Source organism: Epinephelus lanceolatus, chromosome 5, assembly GCF_041903045.1.
Source record: "Epinephelus lanceolatus isolate andai-2023 chromosome 5, ASM4190304v1, whole genome shotgun sequence".
NCBI classification, from domain to species: Eukaryota; Metazoa; Chordata; class Actinopteri; order Perciformes; family Serranidae; genus Epinephelus; species Epinephelus lanceolatus.
In genome coordinates, this window is record NC_135738.1 from 43,910,012 (window position 1) to 43,933,303 (window position 23,292).

The 23,292-nt window shown below is 40.4% G+C and overlaps 1 protein-coding gene across 1 annotated transcript; it reads left to right on the plus strand.

The window, feature by feature from the left end:
- The first annotated feature begins 10,195 nt into the window (after positions 1 to 10,195).
- Positions 10,196 to 11,020, plus strand: LOC144463625 (E3 ISG15--protein ligase HERC5-like). The gene is made up of 4 exons (XM_078168391.1): positions 10,196 to 10,328; positions 10,479 to 10,648; positions 10,765 to 10,831; positions 10,960 to 11,020. The coding sequence occupies exons 1-3, from the start codon at positions 10,227 to 10,229 to the stop codon at positions 10,790 to 10,792; spliced, it is 300 nt and encodes a 99-aa protein (XP_078024517.1). The 5' UTR covers positions 10,196 to 10,226; the 3' UTR covers positions 10,793 to 10,831; positions 10,960 to 11,020.
- Positions 11,021 to 23,292: the final 12,272 nt, after the last annotated feature.

The following is a 23,292-nucleotide window of genomic DNA, read 5'->3' on the forward strand; positions in this document are numbered from 1 at the left end:
CAAACTGATAAACTTGTTGTTATTTTGTAAATATGCACTCATTCTACATTTCAAAAAATTTGGGACAGAGGTAACAAAAGACTGGGAAAGTTGTGGAACATTCCACTAATAAACATGTTAAAGGCCATTCATTTTACTGACATTTAGGAGGCAGTAGCTCAGTCCATAGGGATTTGGATGGTCGCCTGTTCAAGCCCTCGTCCAGACCAAATACGGAGCGTGGACTGGTGGCTGGAGAGGTGCCAGTTCACCTCCTGGGCACTCCCGAGGTGCCCTTGAGCAAGCCAAGGCTGAACCCCTCCCCAGCCGCTTTGGGCGCCTGTCCATGGGCAGCCCCCTCACTCTGACATCTCTCCACTTCGTGCATGTATAGGTCCTTGTGCATGTGTGTGTATTTTGGACCTGTGTGTTAATGACAACAGAGTGATAAAATTGAATTTCCCCTCAGGTGGATTAATAAAGTATAAATAAAAAATTACAAATTTACTGAATTGAATGGAATTGAATTGACTTTGTAACAAATTATAGTATCATCAGTAGGATTGAAAGGGGCATCATCAAAAGGCTCAGTTGTTAACAAGCAAAGATGGTCACTTTGTGAAAAACTGCGTTAAAGGTAGGGTCTGGAGGATTTTCCAGTTGCTGTTTGTAAACACACATTCAAATTTGGCCCCTCCTATCAGGCTCAACTCTCCCGGGTGTACGGAGCCCGGAGGTATGGAAGAAGGCTTCACAGAAGAGGTTCAGGCAAGGCTCGCGCTGGTGCACGCTCAGACACGCTTGGGCACGGAACCTGCGCTCTCTCATTGGCTGGGGAAATCTCCGCCCAGAAGCGGTCCGAGCTCACAAAAACATCAAAATACAGTTAAAGGGCAGGAGCTCTGCAAACAGTCACCACCACACATGAGTAGAAGCCCATAGGTGATGATTAAGCAGGATTTCATTTGTATATGTCTATATTTTGTTTTGTTTGAAAATCCTCCGGATCCTACCTTTAAGAACACAAAGTTGCAAAGAACTTATGGATTTCACCATCTACAATCCACAATATCATTAAAATCCAGACAAATCTCTGCATGTCAGGGGCAAGGCTGAAAACCAACACTGAATGCCCATGACCTTCGACCCCTCAGGCTGCACTGCATTAAAAACCAACATGACTGTATAAACGATATTACTACATGGGCTCAGGCACACTTTGGAAAACCACTCTCAGTAAACACAGTTCATCGCTTCATCTACAAATGCAAGCTATGTCCTCCAGAAACACTACCATCCTTTCTGGGCCCGAGCTCACAAAGGACTGACACAAAGTGGAATAGTGAGCTGTGGTCTGATGAGTCTACAGTTCAGGTAGAGGTAGGTAAATCAAATGATATTTTAAATACAAGCATTGGTGCTAGTGGCTTAGGCAGGATTTTGTCTCAACATTATTATGATTAATAATTTAAATTTTGTAAATGTAAAATTTGTTAAGGTGCAAAGAAAGAGACAAAGTACTAATAATCCCATTTACATCAGTTATATCAGTCTGACTTTCAATCACTGACAAGCAAAATGAAGACATATAGTAAAGGCACAAACTTATCATTTCATTTATGATTATTAAGTTACTGATCATCCACCCAAATATTCACTGATTTCCAAATCTAGTCAGCAAGTTCCAAATTCAATATGCAGCTCTACATATTGATTTTGCTCTTTGGCAAGTCAGATCCAGAATCCAGAATACTGATTTGTGAGTCAATCAGAAATCTTAATCTCAAAATCTAGAGGTTGGATTTTTCAAAACCAGTCAATCAACTTTGAAATACAATGTGCCAGTTTCAGAGTCTATTCTCAGCGTTACCCATTCATTTTGGAAACTAGTGCTTTCCAGTATAAAACACAACAACATTCAGGGGTCACTGCATCAGTAATCAAAAGTCATCCATCCATCCATCCATTTTCATCTGCTTATCTGAGGCTGGGTTGCAGGGGCAGCAGGCTGACCAAAGCACCCCAGGCATCCCTCTCCCTGGCAACACTTTCCAGCTCCTCCTGGGGGACCCCAAGGCGTTCCCAGGCCAGACGAGATATGTAATCCCTCCAGTGTGTTCTCGGTCTACCCCGGGGCCTCCTACCAGTGGGACGTGCCCGGACCACCTCCAGTGTGAGGTGAGGCATCCTAGTCAGATGCCCAAACCACCTTAACTGACCCCTTTCAACGCGACGGAGCAGAGGCTCTACTCCGAGCTCCCTCCGGATGTCAGAGATCTTCACCCTATCTTTAAGGCTGAGCCCAGCCACCCCATGAAGGAAACTCATTTCCACCGCTTGTATCCGCGATCTCATTCTTTCAATCACTACCCAGAGTTCATGACCACATGTGAGTGTTGGGACATAGATGAACCAGTAAATCAAAAGCTTCGCTTTCTGGCTCAGCTCCCTCTTCACCACGACGGATCAACACAGCACGCACATCCCTACAGAAACTGCACCGACCCGCCAATCCATCTCACGCTCCATTCTACCCTCACTCGTGAACAAGACCATGAGATACTTGAACTCCCTCGCTTGAACCAGTAACTCTCTCCCAACCCGGAGAGGGCAATCCACAGAGAACCATGGCCTCAGACTTGGAGGTGCTGACTCTCATCCCAACTGCTTCACACTCGGCGTCAAAATGCCCCAGTGCATGCTGGAGGTCACAGTGTGATGGAGCCAACAGAGCCACATCATCTGCAAAAAGCAGAGATGCAATTCTGAGGTCCTCTCTACTTACTTAATACTTCTGATAATACTGAACTACTCTGTTGAAACTGTGAGGTTTAAGTATTCTAACCGAAGTCAATCTCCTAAATACTTCCTCTTCAGTCCTAAAAAGTGCTGAGAAGAAAAGACAGAATGTGTGCGGATGAATGCTCAAATGGTTTTTATCATTTCCTGTTAGTGCAGACCTGATGATTAATGTGCTCATATTTCATGCTGTTCTTGTCTCTGTGTCCATGAGACAAATGTCTGCATAAGTCTGACTGAGTAATGCTGTCAGCAGGACAGAGAGAGGACAGAGACAGATCCGGCCCTTGCTGCTGCTACAGGCGGTCCAGGCGAACACTCGGGGCGTCAGGATGCTGAAGGGCCACATGATGGAGAGAGTGAGAGGGAAAAAACAAAGCTCACAAAGCCGGTTCAGTTCTTATCGGGGTAGATCACCATGGTAACTTAATCTGAAACGGCTATCCTGCTCTGGAGCAGGGTAAGTTCAGGGTTGAATCTGATCCTATAAAAAGCACCACCCACTGGCCAATCGGCTGTTCGGAAAAAAATGACTCCGCTGACAGAAATGCAGCCCAGTCATGACGGGAAGTTTAATTCATTTGATTGATTTTGATTTGAAAGTTTATTTTGAACATTAAAAAAGAAAAGAAAGCAACAACAACAACAACAGACAATGAAAAGATTGTTCAAAAAGGATTGGAAAGAAGTCGAAATTTCATCCCACCCCTTCATAAGAAAGAAACTCATCATTTGCGGACACTTAATAGCACCATTAATTAGTGCCATCATTTTGTTTTGTTGGAGGAAATGATCCCTGTTAAAGATAATGGGCCTAATTGACAGCTTTGCTGCTGGAAATGTGGAAAGTAGCCTATCATGTCTACACTTCATGGTGTCTGAGGGATTTTCCTTTTTGTTTTTTAAAGAGGGAGACTAGGTATATTTCTGCGCAGCTGTTAATTTCTAACACAGCTCAATATCAGAATGATTTTATTCAGACTATCAATTTAATTTAATTGTGACGTCAGTTTTAAGCTTTATTGTAGCATATATAACGTTATGACAAAGAAGACCAATTCATCAGACGCAATGATGTTAGACGATAATTGTAATACACGCAATTCATCTGCGCAACATTGATTTCATGGGATTCAAGGGTGTGATCAGTGTCAGATGTACAGGTACAGGTACTGTAGCTACTTGAACCAGTGATGAGTAATTTAACCTACACATCATTTTATTTGCTACCTTGTTTTGTCTTGATTTTTCCCTCTCTCCTCCTCTATTTCTTCTTTCCTTACCTTTCTTTTTCTTCTCTATTATGTGATTTCATTGATGTTTTGACAGGGGAATTTCTTTGATAAGCTTTTAGTGGCTTCTAACCTCTCCGACACTTTTCTTTTTTTAATCTTGTAAATTTTATACTGTCTATTTTTAACATTATGTGCAAATAAACTAATCCAAACTAAAACTAAACATTATTCATCCCGTTATGCGTTGCCACGCATGTTTCCTCCTCCTGCAGCTGCCACGGTGTTGGCCTTTTCTCTAATGTTGCTTTTCTCCTCCTCATATTTTAGTAGAATTAATGTCTGATCCTCACGAGAAATACTTTTTTTCCCTCACATACGGCGCTCTGTGAGGACGCTCAGTGACGCTCAGTGACGCTGCGCTTCTCTCATGATTGTGATTGGTCCACTGCGTGCGCGTTCACGGCTCTTGATAAAGCAACCCTGGGTTGAGTTACCGAGTTGATATCCAGCATCGTGATACCGATTATCCTGATTGCCATTGTTAGGGTTAGTCAACCCAGGATAGGTCTGGGTAACCCAGGAAAGGTTGATCTCGCTTCGTGATACAGGCCCCAGATCTAGAGATGGTTAACTTCAGAGTATCGCATCACAACCTGTCAACATCCCAAAATCTGACCAATCAGATCACTGAAGAAAAAAGTATCCATGAATGAAAGTCCAGAGTGACAGGTTAAAAACAGGAGCCTATATGCTGTTATAGGTCAGTAGAATCATTTAGTATTTCCAGGGCTCTATTTCCACTGGTTTTAAAACAGAGCTTCTAACAAATGGAGGGATCATTTACAACACTAAACACTATTTGAAATTATTAAGTTTATTTTAGTCTGCAGTGATCGCTGACAGTGCTGCTACTTTTACACTCCATCACTGCAGCTCAAAATAACATGAAACATCTGAGTGATGAGAACTAGGATAAAACAGATAATATTTCATTAGTAAAATATTCCACACACTGTTAATAGGCTCCTGTTATTATAAATGCCACATTTCAATTAGATAGACCTCATTGGTCATTAACTACCTTTCAGCTCTTTACTTCAGCAGCAGAAACAGTCTCTATCTTAAAGTGTTTTATGTGACATGTTCAGAGTAGTATTATCATCATCCAACTAAACAGCCAATAATACTCTATACTAATGTCACATAGGCCCATAGCTCAGTGATACCTCCACGTAATTTAAATCTCGGGTGACGGTGAATTTTTGTATGGTGTTTTCAGTGTTGCCAGATTTTCCGTTTTAAGATTACAGTTTGTCATTTACATCCCGGGCCACTGACATTTTACTGTCTCATCACCACTGTCGCTACCGTTTCATCTCATATCATATGAAGCAGACTACTTTGTTCATGGTTCTGATGATGACGCTTGCAATTAATTCCTATTCCTATTATTTTACCTTCTTCTTACGCATTTCAGTCAGCATTGCAGTGTATTTCAGATTCAAACAATCTAAAATATTCCAAATCATTCATACATTAAGAGTACTATAAATCAAGCACTGCAGTGTAGTTACAGCTTTTTTTTCAAACAACCTTCAAATATTCCTCATCATTCATACATGGTATTATTTAACGTTTCAAGCGAGTATTACAGCTTAGCGTCAGTTATTCAGCTTGAACATTCACACCCGCAATTTCTTCAGAAATTGCATTTTCTAAGCAGGTCATTTCAAGCAATGTGACACATCAAGTTCAGATTGTTTGGTCAGTTTTAAGAACAACATAAAAACTGAAATTCACTGTAAAAAGGAGGGAATATTTATCAGCTTGATGCACATAGTGAATGAACTGATTCTCTAATTGACTGGTATTCTCCTGTAACTAATGCAAAAAGTAATGAAGCCTGTATTGACAGTGCATCTCGAAAAGGGCAGCAATTATTGAACTACATACAAAAAATAAAAGTTATAAACAAATAAACATTGGACAAAGCAAACTTGGCACCTATAACAAATATTTTCTACCTCAACCTACCCTGAAATTACATCCAATTACATCTACTCCATTCCCCATATCACACAACTCCCTCAGATGCCTCCATCTACAGGAAATCCTTCACATAATACTGGAGTAGAGCCACTTTTATGACCTAATTTCTGCAGATTTCCACATGTGGAAGTCATTTACAATTATTTGCAAAAGGGCTTTTAAATTCAATTGAGTACAGTCAGCATGTAGCTGAGTTTCAAATCTTAACTGGGCGTTAGAAGGTCTTTGAACACAGCTAGCTTCAATAGCACAAGACAATAATGCACTTGTACAAAAACCAAAAGTGAATCAATCATAACAGTGATGGATTTTCAGCAAGTTCAATCTCTTTGCTCGTTGAGGTTACCTTCCTCTCGACCCTCTAATATCCCTAACCATGATTTCCTGCATGAGTGTCTGTATTTGCATCCACCATTTATTTTTGAACCTGAAGACCAAACCTCAGATTTCAGTGTGCAAACTTCAACTCATGTTGCAGATACAATAGCACCCAGCAAAAAAAAATCTTTTGACTATAACTAATGAGTGGCTGTATTTAATGTTGTTGTAACAGAACCTTAAAGTGTTGCTTTGGATAATAGGTGCTAGTGATTTAAAGTGTGTTTGTTTTGGTAAATGGAACAAACATTAAAAAGCAAAACTAACAACATGACATGCTTGTTCCCCTTTTCCTGCATGAACTTAACAGAACTCTGGCCTGGAGCATTGCAGCTTTTGTGTAGTGTGCAGTTCTGGTGAGCAGAGACGGTGTTGGAGAAGGTGCCATTGGGACAGCTGTGGCATACTGTGTCCTCATCAGGTGTACCTGGAGGAGACATGCACATTAGTTTTTTGAAGGAGGAGAGTCACTTATGTCTTCTTGTCCAGGATGAGTCATGCTTTGACTGTCAGCACAGCAACAGATTTCACAGTCTTTACATGCAGCAAAAAACTGTGGAAGTATATATGTGAGAAATTGACATGTTGACTAAAAACAGACATAAAACAGCAGCAGTGTAATGCACATTACTTTCCTGCAATGCATCAAACATTAAAAACGTTGCTGGTGCATAAGTGGACTCCACAGATTGTCGTGGCTGTGTAATAAAAATATGAACTCCTGTGTAAAACACTGTAAATGTAATAAAAGCTATTTGCCTGTGGAGGGCAGTAAATTTCACTCTATAACATGTCAAAATTCAAATCTCTCATTCAGTCTTTTAAATCAAGTTTAAAGCCTGCTATACTGTGTGTGTGGTCACTTCCATTAAGATTAGGGACAACTTAACAACAATAATAATTTAATAATCAGAGGAGGTGGGTGGCTGGGGTGCACCCTAATCTTTTTTTTTTTTTTAACCTTCCCAAAGCTGCAATTTTTTTTTCCCTTGAGCCTCCTTGAGTGACTGGTGGAAAATTATTTTTTGATAGTATTTTCAACGTTGTTACACTGTCAGTTATAAGATCACAGAGTATATTTTACATTCCCCGGAAGCTGACAAACCTGATTTGCCGAATTAAGTGATTTTGATGAATTATCACTATTTTAAGTTCAGATTTTGTTATGTTTTTTTTTTGTTGTTGTTGTTGTTGTTTTTTCTGATGGAGGCATTCACCGCACATGATGTGTCCAAGGACTGTTGGAAATGTAAAAATCTGTCATAACCAAGAAACGCTATTAAGTTTATTTAATCAGTTTGTCTTGTGTCTATGTTGTCTCGTGATTTCCTGTTTTATTTTGAAAGTTAACTCTCCTCTCGTTTCAGGCAACTTGCTCCTTCCCCTGTGTGTTTTCCCGCTGCCCTGTTTGCCCTTACCCTGTGTGTATATATTGTCTGTGTCTCCGTTTGTCCTGTGCCAGTTCATCTTGTCTTTCATGTCAGAGAACCAGTGTCGTATCCATGCCATTTTTGCCATTGTCAGGTCCTGTTATTTTGATACTTTGTTCATGTTTATCTTTTGTTTGTTTTTTCATAGTGATAGTTCAGCCTCAGTAGAGTGATTTTCTGTTTGTTTCTCAGTCTAGCGTTTATTTCCTAGATCTCTTTTTGTTCTTAGCTTTAGTGTAGGTTTTTCCTCTTTCGAGAGTGATTTTCATCTTGTGTTAAATAAACTTTGATTTTGTACTTTGTCGAGTCGTGCATTTGGGTTCAGGTCCTTTGTTCGGTCGTGACAAAATCCACTTGGCTGTGATATATGGTGTTATTTTTGCCATTTTAAAGAAAACATTTGGAAGGTACGACTTCATTAAAAATTGGTGGTAAGATAAATACAAAGTAGGTACAGCCATTTAATAGGGGTGGGAATCACCAGCGGATCCATGATACGATACTATTACAATACTTCAGTCACAATACAATGTTATTGCGATTTTAAATATGTTGCAATATTGCGATAAAATATATTGAGATTTATTACCTTTTTTCAAGTGTAAATTATGTCCCCAAAGGACAGCTTTGAAAACTTTATCTTATTTGATAATACAGATGTTGACAGTCTATTCATCTCACTTCGTTGTGTTGAAACAGCAAAATGTATCCAGTAGACTGAAAAAGCAATTTGTTATATTAGCCTACTCTAGTAGGCTTCTTTACGTTTAATTTGTAGCCTATTTGTAATATTAATAATCTATGTAATGAAAAAAATGGATACCTGGTGCTGTGTGATGAGACCATATTGCCACACAAAAATATTGCAGTACTCTGCTGTATCTATTTTTCCCTTACCCCTACCATTTAAATTTGTATGACCCTCCCCAAAGACAACATAAAAATCATCAGTCCCTCCCCAGTGCTTAAAAAAGTATTTGACATGCCTCCCCGTTTTTTCCACCATCCCCTCCCCTCATAAGTAACGAACAGTCCCTTGGTACTCTTGTTTTTCTAGGTTATCAGGAATATAAATTATGCCAAGGTGTAGATTGCAGGGGAGGCGCAGGGGACACTCCCCCCTCAATATGTCAAACATATGCGTTGCCCCTTCAGTAACTACATGAAGTAGCAGAGGAGTTTTATTTTAAGACATTTACACCAGGAAAGGCACCAACTGGTGCAGCCTACCTTTGGTCAGCACCCCTTGTCCGTACGGACACTCGATGTGGTGGAGGCACATGTCCCACTTCTTGTAGTAGAATCCCGGTCTACATTCACACTGTTAGTATCAGTTATAAGATGTAATCTTACAGCATAATTCTAAATCAGTAATCCTTCTTTCGTGCTTTTTACTTTGATGAACGTTTCACCTAATAAATGAAAAACTTGTTTTAAAGGCCAACAGCAGGATTGCAGAACCTCAAAAAATGCCAGACAGTGATTTCTGTTTGTCTATTGAGAAAGACTTTCTTCAGGAGGATCTACGGCTTTGGCGTTTGCAGTCAAAAGGCGAGGTAAAAAAACAACAACACGTGGCTAAATAGTTTGTGAGCTAAAGTCCGTCTGTCTCCATCTTTGTCCGTGTCACTTTTCAGCCTCTGGCCAGTCATTAATCTGTAATCTTCAATGATTGTCGTTAACATGCTTGTTTTTTTTCCCCTGTAGAATGGGCATGCTGAGCCGCTTATCCTCTGTAGCTTTCCAACTGTGATGGATCTGGAGTCAAAGAAATTTGTTTTTGACTTGAATGTTAATTACACCAAGGTATGAAGCCCTGAACTGTGCCTCATGAGAGCAAGCCTCTACACACAATACTGTCTGGGTCGAGAAATCTTCAAGCAGCCATGTTGTGTTTTGTTACTTAGTGTTAATTGCAGTATAATAGATTACTTGTTCTCCCTGCAAGACTCAAAGTGAAGTTTGCTGTCAGTTACACAACAATAAAATGAAATGAAATCTCAAACTTCTTGATTGAGGCAAGGAAAAGCAAATTATTTGAATTGTTTCAGGAATTGGATTCCATTCGCCTGCTGCATCAGGACCTGTTCTTAAAACTGGATGTGAGATGAGCATCAGTTTTGGAGGACACCTTTAAACAACTAGCTGCTGTTCATCACAGTCACTACAAGTTTCCGCTTGTGGTAAAAATGTCGATTTGATGTGATTGCTAAAGTCACACTAAAAAACTGTGTTGCTGTGTTACTTTTGTGTAAGCTTCTTGACCAGCAGGAAAATGTTGTGCCCTTTCGTCTTCTAGGTTGATTGGGCTGAAAACTTTGATGATGATGATGATGATGATGATATACCACTCTACATGAAAGACTTTTTTTATGAAGTGTTTCACGAGATGGTGTCAGCTGACTCTGGGATGTTCATGTTCAACGACTCTAAAACGCTGGCATGGTTCCCCTCCAAAGTAAGACACAGGAAAACTTAATGGTTTTCCTTTTGATGGTAATACGTAATTATGAAATAATAATCAGTTCAGTTCTCAAGGTCCTACCTCAGAAGAAATGATCATCCTATTTTCTGTTTTTCTGATATTAATTGTCTCTTCCATCAACAGCAGCCAAAACAAGAGGACCAGCGATACTTCCAGTTTGGAGTTCTGTGTGGATTGGCTTTGTACAACAAGTGCATCATACACTTACCCTTCCCACTGGCTCTGTTCAAGAAACTGCTGGGTGTTAAGCCTTCACTGAGCGATATGATAGAGTTCAGCCCATCTGTTGGAGAGTAAGAGGAAATTGATGTGTAAAGGTTTTTTTATTGGTGCTGATTTCTCATAGCATACTTTAAAAACTGCAAAACATCTTCAAAGTTCAATATTTTTCCTTTTATTGTGTTTCAAGGAGTCTGCTGAACATCCTGGAAGACTAGGAAGATGATGTCATAGAAAACCTCTATGTGGATTTTTTTGTATGTGTTTTACAGATATTCAATAGTTTATCTCATTTATCCTTTTTCTGATATCCAGCTGACAATCTGTTATCATTTTCCAAAGCAGTGATGTCACAATCTTTTTCTTTCTCATACCTGATCAACAGATCCCCTGGGATGGGACAAAGGTTGCGCTTGATCCTGAAAATCCTGAGAAGCCAGTGACAGTTCAAAATAAGTAAGGACCATGTGTGTACTTTTTTTACTTTCTTTTGTGTTTTGTCATTTTACTATGACTTCAAGAAACCATTTAATAGGCTCATTTTATATGAGTACACTGTACACCATAAATAAACATGCACTTTTAATACATTACTGTATGTAACAGAAAATCTGGGGTCTTACATATATTTGTGACCATTTTTCTGAGGTTAGTTGACACCCAAAAAAATTAAAAAGCTAATACTATAGAGAAATATAAAAAAAACACTCAAATTACCTCACTGTGGTTGTATGCCTCCGCGCACCTGTCGAGTTTCTCTTACAGTTTACATCCATGTCTGTAAAAACTTGGATGCTTCACACACATCTTCCCCCCCCGGCAGCACAGGAAAGCTACAGTACACAGTCAGCACAGTTTTAAAGTGGACTCCCAGGATTAGACATCAAGAGAGATATCAAGAATGAGATGGATGCAAGGTCACATTCACACTGACCTTTGACTTATGACCACCAAAATCTAATCACTTCATCCTTGAGCTTTGGTAGATGTTTGTGCTAAATTTGGAGAAATTCCCTCAAGATGTTCTTTGATTTCACGTTCCCAAGAATTCAACAGATGCAAGGTCACAGTGACCTTGACCATCAAAATCTAATCAGTTCATTGTTGAGTCCAAGTGGATATTTGTGCCAAAGTTGACATTGCGTTCACAAGAATGGGACGCGTTCACATGAATGGGACGTACAGGCGTACCTACAACCGGAAAATATAACCCAGAGACATAATAATTTAGTCATTTAAAGCAACTTCAAGGAAGTTTCATTTTGTGTTGATTTTGTTGTGCCCTGTGGACAAAAGCAGTAGAGTTGACAAAAATAAAGACTGTGTTTTCTAAAGCAACACCACCTCATGTAGTAATGATTTTGACCTGGCTAGCGTGTGCATTTTGCTTTGAAAGCGAGTGAAAAAAAGACACAGCTTATTTGTGTGCATGTACCCCATGTTTTGAAAGGCTTAGGCCTAAGGTTCAGTTCTGACCCTTACTGTAAGCTGCATTTTCTCAGCTGTTCTTTTTAAAAAGCCCTCTTAAATAAAGGACATGAGAGACAGCAAAGTTAATGTACTTCTTAAGTGATAAAAACAAGACTGAATAACCCCTCTATAAAAAAAATCACTAATCACAGGTCTTTTACCTGTTAAGAAATGTGTGTTAAATCAAAGTATTTATTTCTTCCTTTGACCTGGAGAATGTTACTCATGCTGTTATTTCATTTCAGTTCATCTGTCTTTACTTTATTTTTTTATTTATTTACTTAAAAGGGACAATGCACATTAATGAACAACAGTAAAAACAGTGTAAATGTGCCGAAGTTAGCGCAACGCTAATTCACATTCGGAGTCCCTTGGCAGGTAACAAAAATACACAATTTAAGTAGGAAATAACAACAATAAAAAAACAGGGGATTTCACATTCAAACATAGCAGCTAATGGGTCTATGAAGTGCAAAGTGCCAATTTACAATATCAATTTATATAGTGCATGGTTGCCTATTTAAAGTGCATAATGTGAAGTAGCATACTATATAAATAAATCTGTTTGCCCAGTTGGGTCAGTCCATTCCTGCCGCCTGGAATAGGCCAAGCCACTGGGGTTCTGCTAATCAGTACTGCATAAGAAAACCAAACATACAATACAATCAAATTTGACAAGGCAGAAAACATTCAGGACACAAAATACAAAAGGGATGAGTGTATGATAATTGAAAAGAAAATGTGGTGCAGGTCTGCACTCATACAGACACGCACCACATAACTGTACAGATTAGTGATGATTACAATGTTGATTGGTTTTAAGCCAGTTTTTGAGATGAGTTTTGAACGTACCAAGTGTGGGGTATTCTCTTATTGTGAAAGGTATATCATTCCATATGTTAGTGCCTCTAACTGATAAAACAGTTTGGCCAAATGTTGTACATCTGAAAGGCACCTCACAATCTCCTCTGATTATGGCCCTGGTTGTAGTGCCATTAACAGGTTTTGGTTTAATAAATTCTTGTAGTGGTGGTGGTGCAAGTCCATGGAGTACTTTATAAATAGTGCAAGCATATTTGAAAATTTTGAAGTTTTCAAAGCTTAGGAAATTATGTTTCACCAGAATATGACAGTGATGATATGAGATTGGTTTTTTATCAAATATTTTTAAGGCTCTTTTGTATAGTGATTCTATTTGATCAAGTGTAGTTATACCTGTAAGGTCTATAATCTATAATCAGCACCTATTTAAAAAAAGTATTTTATCATCTGCAAACATTTTAATGCAGTCTTTTGCTGATTAAGCTGACAGTAAGGGATCCAAAACCTAATATCTTCAAAGCAATCCATTAGGGCAGCCAAACTGCTACTATAAGTAGAGTTTTTAGGACTGGAAGATAGGCTTGTGCCGGTTGGAAAATTTTCCAACCGGTTTGATTTAAAGCCAAATATCTAACCGAACCGATATATCGAATTATATACCTAATTTTACCACTGGGGGTCACATTTGAGCTATTTTTCCCAATAAAAGCCCATTATCGGTGTAATGTGCTTCCAATCCACTAGGTGGCGGTAATGCTGTATTAACCGCCAATACACACAAGGTTACACAAGAAGAAGAAGATGCAGAAGGACACCAAGAAACCTTCCTCCGACTCCGCTCTCTCAGTGGAGACACGGCGGTTGAGAGGGCCGAGCGAGAGGACATTCCTGTAGTAGTTCCAGCCCCCCAAATAGTACCAGGAGCTTCTTCAGCGGAAACGGGTTACTAGGGCAACAAACTGAATGACTGCTGACCCCCTCGCACTTTTCCCCGCCCCAGTGAAATTTGATCTCTCGCAGCACCAGCAGACAGAGGAGCTGGGAGTCCTTCTGAAGCCTCTGAGACAAACTAAACAAAAAACTTGTAGGCTCCTCCACTTCATTTATGAACAAACATAAACCTTATTAAGTTGTCATAATGCATGTTACAATGCAAGATAAGTTGAATATAGTCCCTTGACACGCCACCGATTTGAAAAGCTTTTTTTTTTTTTTTTTTTTTCCCTCCTCCGGTTTATGCGGTTGCCTTGAATTAAACCGGGTGGAGCTCTTAAACCGGACCGAACCAGTTAAACTGGAAATCGGCGCAAGCCTACTGGAAGAATTGTGTATCATCTGCATAGAAATGAAAAGCTATTATGTCTACTAATCATGTGTCCAAGGGGTGGCATGTAAAAGAGAAAGAAGAATCCCAGCTAGCCCTGGCTCTCCGTTTGGATTCAAACGGACAGCTGGGGCTAGCTGGGAGGCTAGCAGAGGCTAACTTGCTGTGCTTCCCTCCGGTCATGTGATCTCTCTCACCAACAAGCTCCGCCGCCGATTCAACATGCTCAATCGGCCGAAAAGCCGGCGACGCCAAAGTGCCGACAGACGCTCACTGACAGCCCGACTCTGGTCGAGGCCGACCATTGGCTTGGTGTGTTAGGGCCTTAAGACTAGATTTGCTATATAAGTACGAGCTGAATCAAGGGAAGGCAACTAATCAACCCAATCGCCGTTAAGAAATATTAGCATTGTACTTTTTCTCAAACCATGGATCTGTTACCTTTGTACGTTATTATGTGGTGAATATGGTAAAACTTTACATTTCAACAACGCTGTGGTTAAAGTGGTTAGGTTTAGGCACTAAAACCACTTGGTTATGGTTAGTAAAAGATCATGTTTGAGCTTAAAATACCTAGTTCTGGGGGCACTATCCTGTCTGGAAATGCAGGGATGACTAACTAAAACACAACCAGTTTTGTTGTTTGTTGGTCTCAAACTGTGGCTTCACAGGCGTCCCACCTGTTTGACACACCACCCATCTGTCTCCTCCACATAATAAAATCAGCTCATGTACTCATTACTTTAGACATGTTGATCTGATACATGTGAAACATAAAAAATTTACCACAATTCTGGTTTGCAGAAATGTACAATCCAAAAATGTTCTCCTGGCGACTGGGTGGAACTAATTAAAGGAATTTGATTATGTCCATTATTAATATTGTTTTGAGCTATTTCAGTCTTGATGGTTAATGAAAGGTTTTACACTTTATATCTTCGGCTTTTGAAGGAAAATGCGCTTGCACAGTAGATGATGTATTACCAATGTTGATGGTTGCTTGATGTCAATAAAACAGCTGTTCTTGTCATCATGAGCAGTGATAACATTTTGTCTGAATTTACACTCTGACCTCAAGGAAGGGCTGTCCAAAGCTCAACACCATAAAGAAATGAAAAGGCAAGAAACTCATTGATTACTACTTTTCCCTCCTCTAGAGTTTGTGACTGGTTTTGACAGGGTGCCTGTTCTTGACACGGAAAAGATCAAGATGACAATCAAAGTCAGCCCAGCCCAGGACCTCTCCTATGACCAGCAATACCCTGAAACACATACATGTTTCTCAATCCTGGAGCTGCCCTTATACTCAACCAAAGAGATCATGAAAACCATGCTGACAAAGGGCCTGAGCAAAAACAGAAGAATCTGTAAGTGATGGTGGGACTGTACTATGACTGTTGCTGTACTGAACAGAGGACTTAACATATAACACATCAGTGCCTGTGTATAAGCAAATACCAAGGGTTTTAAACTCTCTACAATAATCACGTGTTTGGGTGTAAATCAAATCAAGCTTAACTCTCACGTGACGTGAAGGTGAACGGCTAGAATGACTGAATGGACTGCAAAGAAGTAAAACTTGTAAATTGTGGGGTTTTTGCCAGTGTACGGACGACTACCTTACAGTAAATTAATGTTAAATGTAAAGTGCTCCTTATACTATAAAAAATCATCTCTGGGAGACCTCTGAAGGTGAAAACATAATGTTCTTTGAAAACGCTACTGACAAGGGCCTCAACAGGTGGCGTAGGCCTAACAACAAAGCGACACCTGGAGGATGTCAGGCCCAGGAGCGATAAGCAAAGCTACCAGACTACAAACCAAGAAAGATCACCATGCTCGATCCAACTCGGAAAAGAATTATGCTGAGGCTCTAGCAGCTCCCTCGCAGCGCAAGAAACAGAGTAAAGCTTTGACTGGAGTTTTTCTATATAACCGCTATGAGACGAGCGAGGAGGATGAAGTTGCCACATTCGTCAGAGACGGCAAAATTATCTGTAAGAAAGATGGTAAATACGTCACAATTGACAATCCGGATGACCTCTTTCTGATAAGGTATGTTAATGTGGACTGCAAAGACTTTGGAATTGACAAATCTGGAGTACAAAAAAGCCACTGTGATGACCTGCTGATTATCACCCTTAATGTAGCCTATGTGGCTTAAGAAGTAAAATAGAAGTCCCTGACTTCATTGAAATGTGTAGGAAATATGAAGTCTTATGCTTCTGTGAGACAAAAACAGATAATATGGATATACCGGATTTGACTGAAAAATTTAATCACATGGGCTTTCAAGTGTTCAAGAATCGACGTAATTTAACAAACTGGAGATCAGGGGGAGTCATGATTGCAGTGAAGAATGCTATTGGACATAAGTGTGTGCAGAGAGCAGTTCATAGTGATGCTTGTGTGTGTGTGTACAAATTAACAAAAATATGTTGAACTGTGAGAAAGACTTGCTCATTCTGGCAGCATATGTCCCACCGTACATGAGCAGATACTCCAATAGTGGTATCTTGGATGATCTGACACAAGTCATTATTGAACTTTCTGTGGATACCAACTATATTCTTGTTTGTGGAGACATGAATGCACACACTAATGAAAGAGAAGACTGGATTATTGATGAGGAAGAAATTGATGAGGAAGAGTATAATGAAGAAACTGTATGCACTGCAAAAATGCTGGAACTGGCTGACATACCATTGAGGAGAAAGTCAGTGGACATTTGTAAAGACTATGGTGGTAATGGTACTGTCCTTCTAGATATGTGTAAAAATCTTGTTCTTTGTATCATAAATGGTAGATGTGGGGAGGATAAATATGTAGGGAAAGCCACCTCAACTGATCACACTGTGACTGACTACATGATTGGTTCCCTCTCAACATTAAGCAGAATAAAACAATGTTATGTGCATGACTTTGATTGCCTGCTGTCAGACAAACATTGTGTGGTCGAACTGGTGTTGGGTGGGAACCACAAAGACCAGAAGGTAGAACCAGTAAGTTATAATGACATAAAGAGCTGTGTTATACAAGACGGGCCAAAAATAGGTAAATGGCACAAAGACAAGAAAAAGAGGTAAGTAATCTGGATATTTTTTTATATAACTGGGATGCACCAATCCAATGATGCACTGAAGGCATGATTCATGTAGGCATCCACACACTCCTTCCTGTTTAGCAAATTAAAGTTTTGAGTCAACAAAAAGGTCAGCAAAGTGAGATTCTGGGCCTCATTCTTTCTCTTTTGCATGCCACCCCTTGGACACATGATTAGTAGACATAATAGCTTTTCATTTCTATGCAGATGATACACAATTGTACCTTCCAGTCCTAAAAACTCTTCTTATAGTAGCAGTTTGGCTGCACTAATGCAGGGTCCGACATTAACGGTTGCCCGAATGCCCGGGGCAAGTAAAAATAGCCGGCGGGCAATCGTTTGCCCAATCGGAGCCGGCGGGCAATCGCTTGCCCAATCGGAGCCTGCGGGCAAGCAGCACTGACTCAGATTTTTTTATTTTTTATTTTCCTAATCACAGGGCAGGAATTATACCACGGCCAAACGGCCAGTGCCGCAATCCCCCTCTTACCCATACGGCCAGTGTAGCATGTCCTGTTTTTTGCTTAACATTAACATGACAAACAGCAAGGCTACAGCTAACAAGTTAATGTACTGACACTCCTCAGACAGACACACACACATACCGGACAGCCTCTCAGTCCTTGATTTTAAGTTCAGGGGTAATCCCTAGAAACTGGGTCACTGGTTTCATTGTCCCAATCTATGAGAAGAACAGGAATATTGAGGACTGTAACAACTACCGGGTATTACACTTTTGAGTTGTTTTGGCAAGCTTTTTAGTAATATACTTGATGCAAGGTTGTGCAAGTTTTGTGAAAATAATAATATCCTGAAGGAAAATCAGGCAGGTTTTCTAAATGTGTACTCCACAACTGACCATATTTTTGTCCTTAAACAAGCTGTAGACCTTTTTTGTTTTAAAAAAAAGGAATCTGTTTTGTTCATTTATTGACTACAACAAAGCATTTGATTTATGGTGAACTTGGAAGATACCCATTATTTGTTGATATCAAAAAAATAATTATTGGTTATTGGGGGAGTTTAGTGATGGGGAAGGAAACAAAGATTAGTAGGGTCATGTATGATTAAGCAATATTACACGAGAGGGAGTGATGTTGTACTGTATATCGTCACGACATGATGTTATGTAGCTCTGCGAAAAAAAACCCCAGTTCCCCCAGTCAGTTGCCAGGCAAGGCAGCACACACGCCAGGAACTCACAAGCTACTTTGTATTTACATTGATCTGCAACTGTGTAACTTCGTCTAGTTCAGCTGATGAAACGTTGGCAAACCTGGATGTTGGCACGGCCAGATTCAGCTTCCTCGTCCTCTCCTGATGACCACTCATAATTCAAATGTAATTTTGGGGAAAATATCCACCTTCTTCGTGTAGCGCTATAGTGTGCGTTTCAATGTAGTGAGTGTGACAGTTTGTTAATTAACGGTTGTATTTATAACACCTGTGAGCAGAGTGATTTTACTGTTACAAGTCCCAGTGATGTTATACTCTATATCAGCACTCACAGAATGCCTCTCGTCCAATCAGATTACTCGGTCGAAACTAACTGTTGTATAACTGTCTATTTAATTTATATATTAATGGACTATATGTATCACCGTGGATTTCTTTTGTTCAGCAAATATTAGATATTATATATATATATATATATATATATATATATATATATATATAATATTAGAATGCGTTTTTTCTTATGTTTGGTCAGACCAGAGATGTGATAACATTAAATGGTTGAAGATGGCAGTTGAGCAGAGGTTAAAGGATCAGTTTGTGCAGAAGTGGCGTTATGAACTCCAGAGCATGTCCTCATGTGATTTATATTGTGAATTCAACGAGGATTTTAAGTTTGAAAAATATTTACTCTGTGAAAACAAGAAGTATAGTCATGCCATCTGTAACTTTCGAATTTCTAATAATAGACTCCCTAAAATAACAGGTAGATACAAGGGTCTGGAAAGGAATGAAAGGTTTTGTAATTTGTGTAATGATGGCCACCTGGGAGATGAATATCATGTTTTGTTTGAATGTAAAAATATAACCATCTCTGAGAACATAAACAAGTACTTGCCTAATATTTTTTGAACCGCCCATCTATGTTCAAATGTATAGCTTTATTGCAGACTGATAATTCAAGAACTATATAAACTGGGTGCTTTTTTGAACAATGTTTGGCCACTTTTTAAATGAAATAATGTTGAGTGCAGGCTTGGTTGCCTTGGTTGTTTATTTTGATCTGTGATGACTCATTCTGACTGTTTACCATTTGTTTTGTTTTGGGGTTTTTTGGCTTGTTTGTACTCCATACCACAATTGTGGTGAAGAGTTAATAAATATAACTATGACTATGAATATTGTGTACACTTTTAAATAAAACTGCAAAAAGGGTTCCAAGTTCGAACCTGCCGCCATGTTCTCCCTGTGGCACGGTGGTCTTCTCTGGCTTCCTCACAGTCCACAGAAATGCAGGTTAGGTTAACTAGTGTCTCTAAATTGCTCCTAGGAGTGAATGTGAGCATGAATTGTTGTCTGTCTCTGCAGCCCTTTTACACTGAAATTGCACTACAAGTCCCATCTTTATGTCGCCTTTGCATTTTTGCACAGAATCAAACCATGGTGGCATCATGCTGCTCCACTGTGTGATTTTAGACAACATGCTGACATTGCCGAAGCAAAAGAGGCATGATGGGCGTGACATGTAACACAACAGTGTCAGCCTGTAGTGTACCATATTATAGGCACGTTTGCAGTACTTTATAAACAACAACAATGGCATTAACATGGCAATAACAGTCATTTACCATTCCTGTTATATGGCCGCTGATCTCGTCCTCTGCTTGGAGGGTAAGGAGCTCTTGGACCTCATTGTTTTTTTCAGGTGCTGTTGTTCTTCTTTTAGTTAGCTGCTAACTGCTATCAGCTGCTTTTTAACTCTCCGGTGATGGGTCGCACACAGAACATGTTGTCAAAACGTCACATCTGCACCACTAACGATCCTATCCTACTGGCTGTCCCATTTATACTGACTTCCTGTTGGCACTGTTACTACCTCTGGTGCCGGCTTAAAAGCGAGACAGCTCTGTCCCCCCAGTTCTGTGACTGTACCTCTTGTACAGAGCGGTGAGGTAGACTAATGGTGTGAAATTTCGGCCTCGAAGAGCCATTGTAAAAGAGGCTCATGTGTGACAGTCTGGTGATCTGTCCAGGTCGTATCCAGCCTCTTGCCCAGTGTCAGCTGGGACAGCATAACTTATTGATGGTTGTGTGTCAGTGAGGGATGCAGCTCTCAAATTCAGCTTCACACCACTGAAGTGTTACACACAGACACTGCCTGAAAATATGACCTTTTCTCAAAAGTTTTTTTTTTCATATTATTTATTTACAGTATTCAGTAGTTGGGGCGGCTGGTGGTATTGTGGGTAGTGTAGGCGCCCCATGTACAAGGCTGTGTCCTTGCTGCAGCAGCCGCAGATGTAATGCAGTTTTGCTGCGTGTCATCCCCACGCCCCAAAGCATCATATCTTGGGGGGGATATCTGACCTATCTATCCGAGCAATCAAAGGCAAAATGCCCACATAAATCATCAGATGACGGAGCATCTTCACCGACACATAAATCAAATTTAAAACAAACAAAAAAGACATCAGTAATTGGTGGACTCTGATTGAGTCGGTGCAGCAGGTGAGGCCAGCGACATGGAGGCTGTTTCTGGGGAAACCAGCGTGAAGGCAGGGCTGACCTCACACAGCTGTGGCAGGTGATGCACAGGCACATGTACAGTCGCTGCAGTCTGTGTGTTTGGCTGCTGCACCTGGACTGTCTGTGTGTGAGGAGCCTCGGGTACCAGGACTGTGTGCACGTCAAGAGGCCTCATCACAGCTGGTTGTGATGACCACAAAGTCTGCATCGGTGCTGTCTGCATTCACGTGACACAAGGCTTCTTGGCCTACTGTGTGCCCTCATCACGTTGAGATGCAGAAGCTGCAACGACACAAACAAACCAACTAATCAATCTTCTGTATCTTCAAAAAACTTAAAATTTTGAAAACAAGTTTCTGCTGATTGAATCTGCACAAGGAACATTTAAATACTGATATTAAATCAAACAAAATTTTATTTGATAGGGTCACAAATTCTATTGTAATTCTGTCAAGTGCTTAATTAACTTCTTTAAAAAGAACTGACATTAACAGTCGATGATGTAATGTAGTCAAATATAATCCAGTGTTGTCACATGTCACCGTTCACATAAGAACACACTGTCACAGTAAAGGTCTTACCTTCAGTCCTGGTGGGAGCCTGGTGGGAGCCTTGCTCCTCTATCTCTTCCTCTTTTTGCCCTACACAAAAACAAACACATTAGACTTTCCATCTGATATCAGCTGATAAAAAACTGTGTTTCATCACTTCTATTCAGTGTGTATTGATGTATGAGTTGTGTGCGAGCAGGTTGGACTTACAAAGTTGTCACTGGGGGACCATTCTGGGTGTCTCTGGGCGTGGAGCACTCTCTCCGTCTCAGCCTGACGGAAATATTTGGCCTGCTCCTCTTTGGTCAGTGCAGCAGGTGACGCCAGCGACATGGAGGCTGTTTCTGGGGAAACCAGCGTGAAGGCAGGGCTGACCTCACACAGCTGTGGCAGGTGATGCACAGGCACATGTACAGTCGCTGCAGTCTGTGTGTTTGGCTGCTGCACCTGGACTGTCTGTGTGTGAGGAGTCTCGGGTACCAGGACTGTGTGCACGTCAAGAGGCCTCGTCACAGCTGGTTGTGATGACCACAAAGTCTGCATCGGTGCTGTCTGCATTCACGTGACACAAGGCTTCTTGGGCCTACTGTGTGCCCTCATCACGTTGAGATGCAGAAGCTGCAACGACACAAACAAACCAACTAATCAATCTTCTGTATCTTCAAAAAACTTAAAATTTTGAAAACAAGTTTCTGCAGATTGAATCTGCACAAGGAACATTTAAATACTGATAGTAAATCAAACAAAATTTTATTTGATAGGGTCACAAATTCTATTGTAATTCTGTCAAGTGCTTAATTAACTTCTTTAAAAAGAACTGACATTAACAGTTGATGATGTAATGTAGTCAAATATAATCCAGTGTTGTCACATGTCACCGTTCACATAAAAACACACTGTCACAGTAAAGATCTTATCTTCAGTCCTGGTGGGAGCCTGGTGGGAGCCTGGTGGGAGCCTTGCTCCTCTATCTCTTCCTCTTTTTGCCCTACACAAAAACAAAGACATTAGACTTTCCATCTGATATCAGCTGATAAAAAACTGTGTTTCATCACTTCTATTCAGTGTGTATTGATGTATGAGTTGTGTGCGAGCAGGTTGGACTTACAAAGTTGTCACTGGGGGACCATTCTGGGTGTCTCTGGGCGTGGAGCACTCTCTCCGTCTCAGCCTGACGGAAATATTTGGCCTGCTCCTCTCTGGTCGGTGCAGCAGGTGACGCCAGCGACATGGAGGCTGTTTCTGGGGAAACCAGCGTGAAGGCAGGGCTGACCTCACACAGCTGTGGCAGGTGATGCACAGGCACATGTACAGTCGCTGCAGTCTGTGTGTTTGGCTGCTGCACCTGGACTGTCTGTGTGTGAGGAGCCTCGGGTACCAGGACTGTGTGCACGTCAAGAGGCCTCATCACAGCTGGTTGTGATGACCACAAAGTCTGCATCGGTGCTGTCTGCATTCACGTGACACAAGGCTTCTTGGCCTACTGTGTGCCCTCATCACGTTGAGATGCAGAAGCTGCAATGACACAAACAAACCAACTAATCAATCTTCTGTATCTTCAAAAAAACTTAAAATTTTGAAAACAAGTTTCTGCTGATTGAATCTGCACAAGGAACATTTAAATACTGATATTAAATCAAACAAAATTTATTTGATAGGGTCACAAATTCTATTGTAATTCTGTCAAGTGTTAATTAACTTATTTAAAAATAATTGACATTAACAGTCGATGATGTAATGTAGTCA